This window comes from Chrysochloris asiatica, unplaced genomic scaffold, assembly GCF_000296735.1.
Source record: "Chrysochloris asiatica unplaced genomic scaffold, ChrAsi1.0 scaffold00007, whole genome shotgun sequence".
NCBI classification, from domain to species: Eukaryota; Metazoa; Chordata; class Mammalia; order Afrosoricida; family Chrysochloridae; genus Chrysochloris; species Chrysochloris asiatica.
In genome coordinates this window covers 28945256-28959123 of record NW_006408525.1, presented here as the reverse complement: position 1 = coordinate 28959123, position 13868 = coordinate 28945256, and the positions used below count along the sequence as shown (strand labels likewise).

The window sequence follows — 13868 nt, the reverse complement described above, 5'->3', positions numbered from 1 at the left end:
TTTCAATAAGCTTTTTCTCTTCTCCCAGCAGTTCTGCGTTGGTCTACATGTCTTTTCAAGTGGGAATGTCCCAACTTGAAAAGAAGATTCTGGGTGGGTTCAGGATTCCAACTACGGCCCCATACTCTACAAAAGCTTAACAAGAAACCTACTTCCCTGGGCAAATTCTAATTCCCCCTTTAGCAAATTCAATCAGTGATAGACTTACAAGCTTTCCATAATCATAATTCCCAATACTCATTTCTATCACACTTAAATGTCTATTTTACAATAGTTGTTGTTAAGTGCCGTCGAATCGGTTTCAACCCATAGCGACCCTATATAGGGTTTCCGAGGAGTGAAATTAATACACAAGACAGTCACATTCCTAAACATTGTTTCCTCTCCTTTTCCCATTCAGACTATGTCTCCATCCCTGTATCCCAGGACACTGTTGTTCAAGGTTGTGTACAGATCACTATAGATCTCTATCCCATTTAGACTATGCTTTAATGTTTTCCTTAAAATATAGGTTTCTTACTAAATTAAAACTAAGTATATTTTACACCATTTTATTTCAAGTATTCATAGTCTGAATGATGGATTCCTGTTCTTTGATCATTTTAACTATAAAGAGTTATACATATGGAACAATACCAACACTTACCCTAATAGTATTGACATTGACTATGTTCCCAAGGTTAATGTAGCAACAAGAATAGTTGCAATCTTTGTGAAAAATTCAGGAACAGCTTAGGAATTTGCACTTGTTTTTCTGGGTTGATATTGTCCTGCTTCAATTTTTTCTTTGAATTTTAACCCTATACAGTGTCGCTATGGGTTGTAATTGACTCGATGGCACTTAACAACAACTTCTTTTATCAAAATGTCTCATCCACTGCTGGGAACAACTTGATTCCAACAAGTTTCTTAACTTCTTGCGTTGAGAAGAATCCTAGTGGGATTGAGCTGGCAGTGCTGCTGGTCTTTGTATCTTTTCTTAAGCTTTTGCAATAATGGTTTCATGCAATATTTTCCCTTTGTGATTGACTAATTTCATTCTGCATAACGTGCTCTAGGTTGATCCATGTTGAAGTGTTTTGGAGATTCTTCATTATTCAATTCTTGCATAGTATTCCAATGTGTGTATGTACCAAGGTTTGTTTATCCATTCTTCCACTGATGGACACTTAGGCTGTCTCCATCTTTTTGCTATTGTGAACAGTGGTGCAATGAACATTGGTGTGCATGTATCTGTTTGTGTCCTGGCTCGTATTTCTTGTGGATATATACCAAATAGAGGATTGCTGGGTCATAGGGTATTTCTATTTCCAACTTCCTGAGGAAGTGTCCTACCATTTTCCAGAGTGGTTGGATCATTTTACAGTCCACCAGCAATGTAGGAGGGCCCTAGGCTCTCCACACCCTTGCCAGTATTTGTTGTTTTTCTGGTTTTAAATTTCGCTGTTAATGCTGGTGTGAGATACCTCATTGTTGTTTTGATTTGCTTCTAATGGCTAATGATCATGAACATTTTTTCATATGCTTGTTGGATGCCTGAATGCCTTCCTTGGTGAAGTGGCTATTCATGTCCTGTGCCCATTCTTTAACTTCGTTGTCTTTCTTTTAGAGGTTTTGTGTGTTCTATAAATTTTATAAATTAGTCCCTTGTCTGGTATGTCATTGCAAATAATTTTTTCCCAGTCTGTGGACTCCCTTTTAACTCTTTTGGTGAAATATTTTGATGCACACAAGTCTCTACTTTTTAGGGTGACCCATCATCTATTTTATCTTCTACTGTTTGTGGGGTTTTTTTGCAATGTTTGATAGTGTATGTATGCCATGTGTTAGAACCCCGGTTTGTCCCTATTTTTTCAATGATCTTTATAGCTCTAGGTTTTACATTTAGATCATGAATCCACATTCTTTTTTTATGTGTCACCATTGTCTTTGTGAACTGTTATGACAATTGACTTTGCTTTCCCCTAAGATTATAGTCCTGAGTCCCCAAGATCCAGTGACTCATTCCTTCAAGGTGTTTGGTTATGTCTAAAAAGTTTTCATAACTTTGTCCCCTGTATGCTCCCCTACATTCATGGGATGTATTTGTACCCATGTACAAAGATCCTCTGTCACACGTGTATCTATTTGTGGGTGTATTCCTACTCTCCCTTTCACAGCTGTGCAGCCTGCATGTCTGTCAAGAATTTGACTTTTTTTTCTGTCTTTTTCTCCCATTCTAGACAGGATCATCTATTGTGCTCCTGGTCCGGTTTTTCAGTGGTTGTATCCAGGCAGTGTCTAGTTCTTCTGGTCTCAGGGTAATTGAAATCGTGGTTCACATACGCGGCCAGCCTTGTTTCTTCTCTGTGATTTCTATTAGCTTCTTACTCTTTTGCCCCTGACAAACCAATAGTTGTATCTTCGATGGACACTCACAAGCTTTCAATATCCCAGATGCTACTTGCATCACTAGGATGCAGAGCATGAACTTTGTGAACTTCATTACGCTAATTAACAGAGTTGTCCCATGAGACTATGGTCCTAACCCTTCAAGCTCAGAAAATCAATCTTGGAAGATGTTTAGTTATGTCTGAGGAGTAATTGTAGTTGTACTTTCAATGAATATATGTGTCTACTTACTTGAGGGGGCTTCAAAAATTCATGAAAAAAATGCATTGCAATTTTTCCATAAACTCTGAGGCCCCTTGTATCTGCATTTACACGCCTGTTCTCACATATCTGTGTGGTGTTGTAGGATAAGCACTGGACTGCTAACCAAAAGGTTGGTGGTTCATACTCATAGCAACCCCTGCATAGGGTTTCTGAGTCAGAATGGACTTAATGGCATTTAACAACAATGATTAATAGAGTTCTGGTGTGGCGCTGTAGGATAAGCACTGAATTGCTAACCATAAGGTTGGTGGTTCAAACTCACCAACTGCTCCTTGGAAACCCTATACAGGGTCGCTGTGAGTCAGAACCAACTCAATGGCACTTAACAACAATGGCTAATGGGCCACACGGTCGGTTTGAACCACAAGGTCAGCGATTCAAACTCACCAGCTGCTCCTTGGAAACCCTATACAGGGTGGCTATGAGTCAGAACCTACTTGACGGCACTTTACGTGACAGCTAGAATTGTGGTTGCCTTGACAGGGCCACACCAAGTGATTTCGCGGGCCTTAGGAGTCCTGGTGTGGCACTGGGGGTTAATGCTCCAGACTGCAAAGCCATTTGAACTACAAGGTCGGCGGTTCAAGCTCACCAGCTGCTCCTTGGAAACCCTATACAGGGTCTCTATGGGTTGGAATTGACTCAACGGCACTTAACAACAATATGGCTCTAGGGCCGGACATTCACCACCCCTGCTATACAGGGTCAACTCCAAGGCACTTAACAAGGGCTAATGAGCCCTGGTGTGATGCTGTAGGATAAGCTTTGGACTGGTACCTCAAGGTAGGCAGTTCAAACAAACCAGCAGCTCTCAAACCCTACATAGGGTTGCTATAAGTTGGAATCATCTCAATGGTACAAAAATCATTAACAATGGTTAATGATCACCAACATCTTTTCTTGGGTTTGTTAGCTACTTGCAGTTGGTGAATGTTCTGTTCATGTCCTTAGCCCATTTTATAACCGGTTATCCTGGTGTGGCACTGTAGGATAAGCACTCAACCATAAGGTCGGTTTGAACTGCAAGGTCAGAGGTTCAAACTCACCAGCTGCTCCACGGAAACCCTAGACAGGGTCGCTATGAGTCGGCACTGACTCCATGGCACCTAACATTCATCTGTTATTAAAGTTTTCTATACACTTTGGAGGTTAGGTCCTTAAGTTTTTTTCCCAGTCTGTAGGTTCTTTTTACCCATGATAAACATGTTTTTATTATGTCCCATTTATCTCTTTTGCCTTCTATTAAAATGCATTTATCCTTTTACAAAAGATTGTTTTTGCCCAGGATTTTGTGTGTGTGTGTGTGTAGAAGTAAGGAATTAGTTAGTGTTAAGACTAACTAGGTCTAGGATTTTGTGTATGTGTGTGTAGAAGTAAGGAATTAGTTAGTGTTAAGACTAACTAGGTCTAGGATTTTGTGTATGTGTGTGTAGAAGTAAGGAATTAGTTAGTGTTAAGACTAACTAGGTCTAGGATTGTGTTTAGTGTCAGGATTAGGGTTAGACTACAGTTAGGGGTAAGAATTGGATTAGAGCTAGGAGCAAGGTTTTTTTCCAGGAATTTTCTATTAAGGTTTAACATTTAGGTCCTGGATTCATTTCTATATGCTGTGAGGTATAGGTTCTTTTTTATTTTTCTACAAGAGGGTATTCAGTTTTGTTAGCACTATTTATTAAAGAAACCTTTTTCACCATTGGATACAGTTTGATCCCTTGTCGAAAATCAAGTTGTCCATAGGTGATGGGGTTTAGTATTACAGCCAAGCAGGTTTTTGTTCAATAATTTCTACACATACGTACAGTGACATTGGTCACATTCTCTATTATTGTACAGGGTTTATTTGCGTTTTATAAAGTAGAACAACACTCACTTACTACAGCTGAGATGATTAGTGCCCCATCCATGTTTATACATGAGCACTTTTCAATGTGCTTGTTTCCCAAAGAAATTCTTTCCCTGGCATCTCCTCCCAAGTCTTCATGGTCGACTGTATTTCTCAAATGTACTCTTCTGCCCCAGGTGGCTGTGGATTGACTGTAGGCCTTTACCAGTGCTTTCAAGCAATACCTGCTGTTTTTCTAGCCCTGAGTGAGTTTGAGAGTTGAAACCATGAGTGCTCTGTGTCTTTCAGGCTGGCCCCAGGCAGGTTAGACCCGATGAACACAATCATTTGCAAAGTTCTACTCTGCTCCCTCCAGAATGGGAGGTGGGGGAGTTTACACACTGGCATTGTGGGCTTCAGTTTTTAAGACTGCTGGAACCAAAGAGGGGTAAAGTGTGTGTAAGCAAAAGAGCCTCAAAGCTCTCCTGTTTGGAAGTTGTCTTGTTCTTGACTTAGCATTTGTTTGCTTCTGTTATTATACTTTTCAGCTCCAGGATTTTCCAGAGTTCCGACCAAGTTGGTTTTGACAATTTCTACTTGTTTTTCAATATTTTGTAAGGGAACAGGAGCTTGGAGCTGCCTATTCTAACATCTTACATCACTCCCTAAACCTTCTAAACTAACCTGTTTTGCTGGCTTCTCTCTCTCCCCGTAGTCGACAAATTACAAACAACAGTGGTGATCCAGAAATAGACCTCCAGACTCTGCTGGCCATTAGCAGAACAGGCTCACCTCCCCACTCAGTACTGTCTACACTTGGAAAACCACCCCCTGGCTGCTGCTCTACACTCTAGAAGGGGAGGCTAGCTGGAAATAAAATGTGACTTCTTCCTGGAAACAATCAAAAGATTGGTCATCTCTGAAACTGGGATGTGGGGAAGTGAGCAAGATGACCCATGAAGGGGAAGGACAGGGTGGAAAAAGAGTGGAAGGCAGTTTGAAGCTTATCTAGGCAAGGCCAATGGGAGAACTTAGCCCTTGGACCTCCAAATCTCTAACTCCATGACTAGGCCTTATTCAGCAATGGCAGATCTGCTGGGGACTTGGGGTTTGTGGCTGTCATTGGAAGTGGGACCTCTTCCCCCTATAACTTACATACAGCTGGGGGAACGAGGGATTGAGTCTGAGGGAGCAAGCAGTGTAAGCCTGTGGAAAGGAAGGTAGGGGCTGGTGGGGATGAAGAGCCAAGAGCTCATGGGGCCTGGAGCCATACGGCTGGAGACAAGACTTATCTTTTAAACTACACAGGCATCTCCCTTCCTGGGTCTCAACCTTTCAACTTAGAACACTTTTTGTTGTTGTTATGTGCCGTGGAATCAGTTCCGACCCCTAGAAGAGAACACTATGAGGCTCCAACAGGCAAAGGCACCCTCAAACCAGTCCAAGGTGGAAGAGGGGGCAGGTCTGAGGAGACCCTGCGGGTAAAGCTTCAGGAAGACACAAACTCTGGGAATTCCTTTCCTGCCACTATCTCCAATCACAAATCCAGGTCTGATGGTCCCAAAAGTCTTTTCCTTGTCGCCTGCACATCACCTTGGGCCAGACTGAAGGAGCCCTACCTATTTCAGTGCAATGCAGGGATATTTCCTGAGGGAAGCATCTTGGGGTGGGTAGGGTGGGACAGACAGGGATGTGATTCCAATTTAAGTTGGAAGGATCTTAGAGATTTGAAATGAGAGAACAAGAGCCAGCCAGCAAGCTCATGCGTATAATCTCTCAGAGGAGCTCTGGGGGCCCGGGGAAAGGAGACCCCAACACCCACCACGACATGAGAAAAAGGCTGCACAACAGGGATGTGTCCACCAGCCCTTCCCACTCACAGGAGACTTTTTGGGGACACTGTTAAATGTAGTTTATTGGTTAGTACATAAATCCTTTACATTAGTGACCTAGGCACAGCAGACGCTCCAGCCTGGCCTCTCTGGCCGTGTTTGCTCTTGACGGCATCACCTTTACCCCAATACCCAGGTGTGAAAGCATGGAGACAGCATGGACTCCTTCCTTCCCTTCATTGTCCCGGCCAACTAGGTGCCAGGTACCATCCTTCCCTTCTCCATCCATCCTACTGCACACTTGACTTTTGCCTCTCTCCACCTGTCTGATTCATAGAAACCACAGCCTCCCTTCAGCAAGCAAACCCCATTCCTGCTCAGCTGAAGAACTAAATTCACCTCCACATAGAGCCCAGTGGGTACCTGCAGGTTATCTGGTGCTTTAACACTAGTGGAGTACCATGAAGGAGAGGATTGAGACCTATTCCTGCCAATGTGCTGCCACAGAGCTGGGAGGACAGCAAGAGACTCCTGGGAGCAGAGAAAGGGGCCGTGCTAAGGCAGGAAGGGGGCAGAGTCAAGCAGCTTTAGCTAGAAACCAAGAGCTTCACCTCCATGGGGCTGGGAGGGGGTGAGGGGAGCAGGAGAATGCAACTGGGCCCCCTAGGACAAAGAGCCTTTGTTTGACCTGCCTGTGTCCACTCACCCAGGCTCACCACTGGCCAGGACTCTCCTTTAATAAGCACGATTTTAACATGACTGGCTTTGGCTCTGTTTCCCTGTGCTCCAGTGTCTCTTGACTCTCCTATCCCCACCCCACCCCCTCTTCTGCTTGGACTCCTGATGTGAGGAGAAGCTATTTTATGGGGACTATTTTGTGGAGAGGAGCGTTTCCCTGAAGAACCCAGCTCTGTCTTCCCAGGAACCTAAGGCAACAATGAACCAGGGAGGATACAGGGTTACAGAACTTGGTGAATCATTTTGTCAGATGGGCGGAGGGCAAGATACTAAAAGTGCCACCATCACTGTGTAACATGATCAAAGCAGGAAGGGACAGGAGGCAGCACTGGATGCTCCCCAAAGTCCCTCTGCTATCACTAGGTAGAGAACTTGAAAAGGGTGCATGGATGGCAGTCAGCCCCAGGGAGCTCGGCCAACAAGGTGCTCAGCATAGGGTCTTGAAGGCAGATCCAATTCAAGCCCCTATGGCAAATCAGATGGCGTGAATGTGGGCATGTGGTGGAGGAGACAGGGGAGAGGCAGGACGTGGTTGAATTTTCCTTGGGCAAGGTCACAATAGTCCATCCTTGGGCACAATAGAATTGTGGGAGATACAGATCGGTGGTACCCAGATTGCAGGGCTCATAGGTCATGGTGGGAGAGGGGTCAGCAAGTGGGGCACCGATGAGTTTCCCCGGCAGTCCACATACTCATAGCTCTGGAAAACCACCTGCTCTGAATGGCTCAGGTAGGAATAGGTCAAGGTGCCCCTGGAGAAGAAAGAGGGTGTTGGGCTGTGACCTCCCCACTTCCTTCTGCCCCTTACTCTGCCAGCTAGAGTATCTGGGACAACTGCCCCACCTGTACGCCTGTAGCTTCCCAATAACTCTGTGACTGTCACCAATAATTGCATGTAACAACCTATAGAAGGGACTAATTTTGCTATTCTTAAGAGCCAACAAAGATTTGTGAAGACAGCTTGGGGCAGGAGTCAGTGTGGGGGAGGGGAGTCCGGGCCCCAAGTCTACTTACTGGATGTATAAAAGCACATGATGGACTTTGATTTTCTGCCAGGTACAGATTTTGCTGAGAGAGAGAAAGACTAAACGTGGGACCATATTTCATATGAAGCAGTCAGTCAGAAAGCTCAGAGTCCCAGCCTCCTCTCCTTCCCCCTCCCCACCCTTCCCTTGCTCTCTTCACCATCTAAGGTGACTGTGGCACTCTGTTAGCAGCACCTCCCCAATCCTCAATCCTCCCCTTCTTACCCCAGACACATGCTGGCTCTACCCTCAGCAGAAAGCAAGACACTCATCTTCCACAACCAGTCACAATTGAAGGATTAACCAAATTTAAGCAGAGGCTGGTGTGGCACTGTGGGATAATGCAATGTTGATTTGAAAGTGCAAGGTTGGCAGTTCAAACTTACCAGCCTCTCCTAGGAAACCCTATACAGGGTCGCTATGAATTGGAAACTAGATGGCACTTAATAGCAACAAAGCAGAGGCGGAGGATGCTGAACCCTTGCACATTGCAGCTTTGGCCACAAGAGAGCAGGCCAAACACTGGTTGCAGGGTTTGCTAAGCTGTAAAGGAGCTAAGGGAGGAGAGCGATCAAGGGATACTCACTATGTATTTTCATCCCGAATGTTGCTAGCCACTGCATAAAACATCTGCCAACCAAATGGGCATAGGGTCAGTGACAATGCCAGGTGCTCCCCTCCCACCACCACACAGATCCACCTGCCAATAGGCAGGCTGGCCAGGGAGAGGGGAGTCACCTGTTCACTGGCCAAAGGGCCGATGGGCAAGAGGAGGTTCTTGGAGACCTGTCCTACGACAAGTGAGAGGTGTAGAACCTCAATGGCCAGCTGGGTCACCGTGATAGGACAGTAATTGTGATTGGAGATTTTCAAGACATTCTGGAAATGAAGACGAGGGATGAGGGTGGTCTTCCTTGACAATAAATTCCAAACCCCTGCTCTCCTCTCTGATTGAGCCCCTCTCTCCATGAATGATGCATCTCAGGTGTGGAGAATTGGTACCAGGGGGCCCCTCATGGTGAAGGGTGATGTTCAAGACATGAATCTGACTCAGGAGCTCTCCTCCACCCCAAATGATTTTCCTTCCCATGTGCCACTCTGGAGTGGCAGGCACCCTTACCTTGCATCCTATGATTTATCAGGTCTCAATTCTGATCCCTCATTGGGATCATCTGGGATCATGAGCCCCAATCTTTTCTGGCGGCTCATGGTTGCCCCTGCTTCTCCCCAGGCTTCCAACATCCTCTGGGTGCTCTCAGAACCCCAGCTACCCATGCCCAGGTTACAATGCTGGCCAAAGGCTCCAAAGAAAGGCTGCTGGGAGGGTGGGGGCTGGAGCCCAGGAGCAGCCACTAACCGTTAAGTTGAGGCTGATACCAGTTTCATTAAGGGCCACTGTGGAAAAGTTGAGGCCTGCAGACTGCACAACGGTGGACCGGGGAAATAGGAAAAAGATGATGAGGGTGGAGGTCATGAAGCAGATGAGCACCGCCAGGAATACAAACAGCTTCCTGTGGGAGAGTGAGAGCCGGGTTGGAGAAGAGGTTTTGAAAACTAAGGAAACTTGATGGATGTGTGTGAGGGTGGGGGTGGGGTAGCGGTTCAGACCCTCCTCTTCAACCACAATGCTCTGCTCTTGTTTTTCTCCCGGCAACAATATTTAGCTCCCAGATGTGGAGGACCAGCCCAGGATCCAATGTGGCTCAACATGGGTAGGAAGGGGTGCAGGACAAGGCAGGCAGACTGGTCTCCATTCCCTTTGTACCTGCTGACAAACTACTCTGAGCAAACCATGTGATTCCCCCTCTAAGTCTCAGGCTCCTCATCTTTGAAATGGACATAATAATTATGCCTACCTCAGAGGATTTGTTATAGGCTAATACATGAAAGGGTCCTGGTGTGGGGCTAGAGGATAAGCACTCAACTGCAAGATTGGTTTGATATACAAGGTCAGCAGTTCAAACTCGCCAGCTGCTCCTTGGAAACCCTATACAGGGTCACTGGGAGTCAGGACAGACTTGACCACACTTAACAACAACAATGTATGAAACGAATATCTGGAGGTGAATACAGTTAATGTGCTCAGCTGTTAACCAAAAATCTGGAGGTGGGAATCCATCCAGAGCCATGTCAGAAGAGAGGCTTGGTGGTCTGCTTGCAGAAACTCAGCCACTGAAACCTCTATGGAACACACTTTCATCTGACCTACCTGGGCTTGCCATCAATTAGAATGAAAGTTGGTGTTTAATGCATAAGAGAGCACTCGTTTCAGATCCTACAGACTCCTGGTGTGGCGTGCTAGGATCAGCACTGAACTGTGAACCACAAGGTTGGCAGTTCAAACCCGCCAGCTGCTGCTTGGAAACCCTATACCAGGTTGTTATGAACACCAATCATCCCAGGCCGTGACACATGGCAAGAGCTCAAACTGTCAGCTCTCAGCACTAGTAGAAATGAGTCCACCTGACTTCTGAATTTTAATGTTAAATATTCAGGAACAGGACATCAGCCAGCCAGCCATCCGATTCAAAATTCAGATATGTACAAAAGACACAGGAGTCCATAGGTGGTGCATATCCTGAAGTACTCTACTAGCAGCTGAAAGGTTGACAGTTTGAATCCACCCAAAGGCAGCTCAGAGGACCATCCTATTGATCTGCTTCTTGTAAACTCTCTGGAGCAGTTCTAATCTGCACATGTGGGGTGTCTGGAGTCAGAAGGGACTCAAGGTAACTTAATAACCACAACAATGAAGCAACTGCACCTGGTTAGTATCTTAGGAAAGGTTCTGATCGGGGAGGGCTGAGTGGGAGCTCCCAGGCTGAAACGGAAGCTGCAAGGACTCATGTCAAATGAACCTGGATGAAAATCAGAGTCACAGGGCACCTAGTGAAACCCTAGGCTGCCTCTGAAACTCTGGCATGTCCCAGCACAGGGAGCAACTGGTTCTCCATTTCTACAAGAAGAGAATGAGCAGGCTTCAACTGCCATGGCAAGGGAAGCTCTGAGGAGAAGTAATGGGCCCAAAGCCAAGTATAGCCAGGGCTGCCCCCTCCTTCTTGGATGGGCTGGCAGCCCCAAGAGGTCCTATGCATGTGCCAGGCAGAGCAGTGATGTTCAGGGAAGGACACCAAGGGGCGGAAGGCATTGTCAGCTGTGCGTGGGGCTTCGGAAACCAGGAAAGGAGCTAGTACATTGGAGCCCAGTGAAGCTCAGGTTCTCTAGGGGACAACCAGTGAAGACAAGTCAGGGGCAGTAGAATAGGAGAGACAGAGAGGACCAGCCCCCAGCGGGGAGCAAGGGGAAAGAGAGAGGCTTACTTACGTGTGTCTAGGCTTCAGCCTCTGGTCCCCGTAGGGGATGAGAGCCACTAACTGCTTCTCCAGGGCTGTAGAGAGAAAAGGGGGAGAGGGAGGACCAAGAAGCCGTCATGACCAACGTTGCCAGTCTCCCAAAAAGATGCATCTATCTCCTAGAGTAATGTCAGAAGCCTGCTGCCTCTGTTCTTCCGCCCTCCTCCCAGAATGATGGGGTTCACCGCACAGCAGGACATACCCAAGTAGGCAGCTCAGCTTTCCATCTCTATCCTTGAAGTGAGATTTTTAATTTTTCATTGTGAATTGGGTGAAGGTTTACAGAGCGGATCAGTTTTGTTTCATCTCATTGATTGCTTTCCCCACAATGAAACGTCACTTAATCCTACTTCCTGGGAGTGAGATTTTCATTAACAAGTATAAGGGACCTCTGAAAGTTAACCAGCAACTCCGGAGACACCCAGCTTTAGAGAGATCATTTTTAACTTCCTGATTCTTAAGGCAAAGAGCTTGGCTCCTGCAACAAAGTGATCGGGAAGTCCTAGCTGGGAATACAACCGAATACAATCCACAGCAAGCTCGGGAGTAATTAGCCTCCCCTGGCTGGCCTGAGACTAGGTGACCAAGAGCTCGGAGCAGACCCAACCTCATTCAAGGAGCACTCAGGAGGTCTGGCCCTGGGTCAAGCTCAGAATCTTGGCCTACTCACCTCGGGGGATCTCCCCACTGCCCTGGCAGGTGGGACAAGTCACAAAGCCCCCATTATTAGAAGCCTTTTTACAAGGTACACAGGAACTAAAGAACGTGTTGCTTGCAGTGTTGGAGTAGATGGTGGTTTTGCTGTCAATGGCTGGGTCCGAAGACAGGATCAATTTGCTCTCATCCTTCTGAGAGTCCAGCTGGGAGAGAGTCTCATCCATCCTTCAGAGGGATTTTTCACTAATAAGAGAAGTACAAAGTTCAAGTTCGGTGCTCAGCTTGTCAGCACTGCCAGACTGTAATGCTAATCTGAAGCTCTCAAGGTTGGCAAAGAGCCTCCCACTAAGGGGGTTCAAGTACGTAAAACTGCGCCATTACCTAGGGCTCTTAGGTCAGAAACTGTCATGCATTTCAGCTCTTTTCCTCATGTAGGAAAGCTCAGTCTGCTTACAAGAGGAAGAAAAGCAGAAGTTATTTCACATTAGGGAACTTCCGTTGTGAATAGCAGAGCTTTCTTTTTCCTGAGAAAGTTGCCTTCATTCACTTTAAAGGAAGTTGCCTAGAGCTGGGAGGCAGCAGTATGGACAGTTTGTTCAGCCTCTCAGCTGTGGAAGAAAAACGTCCGTTCCTGAGCCTGGGCAGGCGCTGGCTCAGTAGGGAAGCAGGGACCCTTTGAAACAGGGAGAGTGAGATAGGTCAGAGGTGTGGCTAAAGAATCTACTTAACTGCAGCTCTGGCAGGGTGTGTGAAGTCTTCCTCATGGACTCTGAGGCTGCTTAGGAAAGTAAGACTTGGGGTGGCTCTTAGTAATGCCAAGGTCTGCCCTTTACTAGACAAAGAGTTAAGGCTAAATCCAGACTCTTCCCAAAAGGTTCAGAGGACAAGGTGGGCCACACTGAAACCTAGGCTAAACAGCCTCACCTGGTTCAGGTTTGGGAGCTGTGGCTCCTCTCGGCTGCAAGAGGGCAAGCTTTCTCCAAGGGTGTTTGGGGAGAAAGGCCTCTGTGCGGAGGCTAGGGTTGCCTCCGCAATCAGCCCCACTTCTGCGGGGTCCTGGGGGAGCGAATGGTCCACATTGAAGGGAGCGGGGCCCAGGGACCTATCTCTGAGGAGAGCAAAGTTGTTGAGCGCGCTCCTCGGAGGTTAGGGAGAAAAACTGGAATTTCAAGTCCCACCAGAATACCAGGGAGGCCGTTGAGCTTGGTAGCCATATGGCTCTGTTGGGTTAGGGACCCCTTGGTGCTCGCCACCGAAAGGGAAAACAGGTAAAAAGGGTCCCGAGAGCATCTTACCCCCGGAAACACCGACAGAAACGACAGCAAGCTGAATCAAAACTGCGGAAGCCCAGCCCCGGCCGCGAGCTTTGAGTGGAAGTCTCGGGGAGCCCCGCCCCCGCCCTCGCCCCGCCCACTGGACCCAGGCGTTGGCAAACGCTCTCTGGCGCCGCAAGCCAGTGCTGTGAACGCTGCTTCCACAAGGATCAGCCAGTTCAGGTAGGAATTTCGAAGGATCTTTATTCATCATTCTTTAAGTAGCTCTGTACATGTACCACGAAGTGGACGACCGACCTACCGCCCTCCGGAACCTGTACTTCACGACTCAAGTAGTTCACACGTGTCCGGCCCGGAAGGATCTCAACGCACCCCAAAGACACACCCTGCCGCTCAGTTTTCCACCCAGAAGCCCCATAAAAAACTTTTAAATAATGAACAGCCTGGTTGGCTTGCAGTGTGAATCCTGGTTTTATTTAACAGCATTCAACAGTTACCCTGTAAATAAACAC

General features: G+C 46.9%; 1 protein-coding gene across 1 annotated transcript; it reads right to left on the bottom strand.

Annotated features, from left to right (window-relative positions):
* Positions 1 to 7678: 7678 nt before the first annotated feature.
* Positions 7679 to 12306, bottom strand: TMEM106A (transmembrane protein 106A). Its single transcript, XM_006832703.1, has 7 exons — positions 12096 to 12306; positions 11397 to 11460; positions 9430 to 9583; positions 8811 to 8951; positions 8659 to 8702; positions 8062 to 8115; positions 7679 to 7799 (listed from the first exon to the last, which is right to left on the bottom strand). The coding sequence occupies exons 1-7, from the start codon at positions 12304 to 12306 to the stop codon at positions 7679 to 7681; spliced, it is 789 nt and encodes a 262-aa protein (XP_006832766.1).
* Positions 12307 to 13868: the final 1562 nt, after the last annotated feature.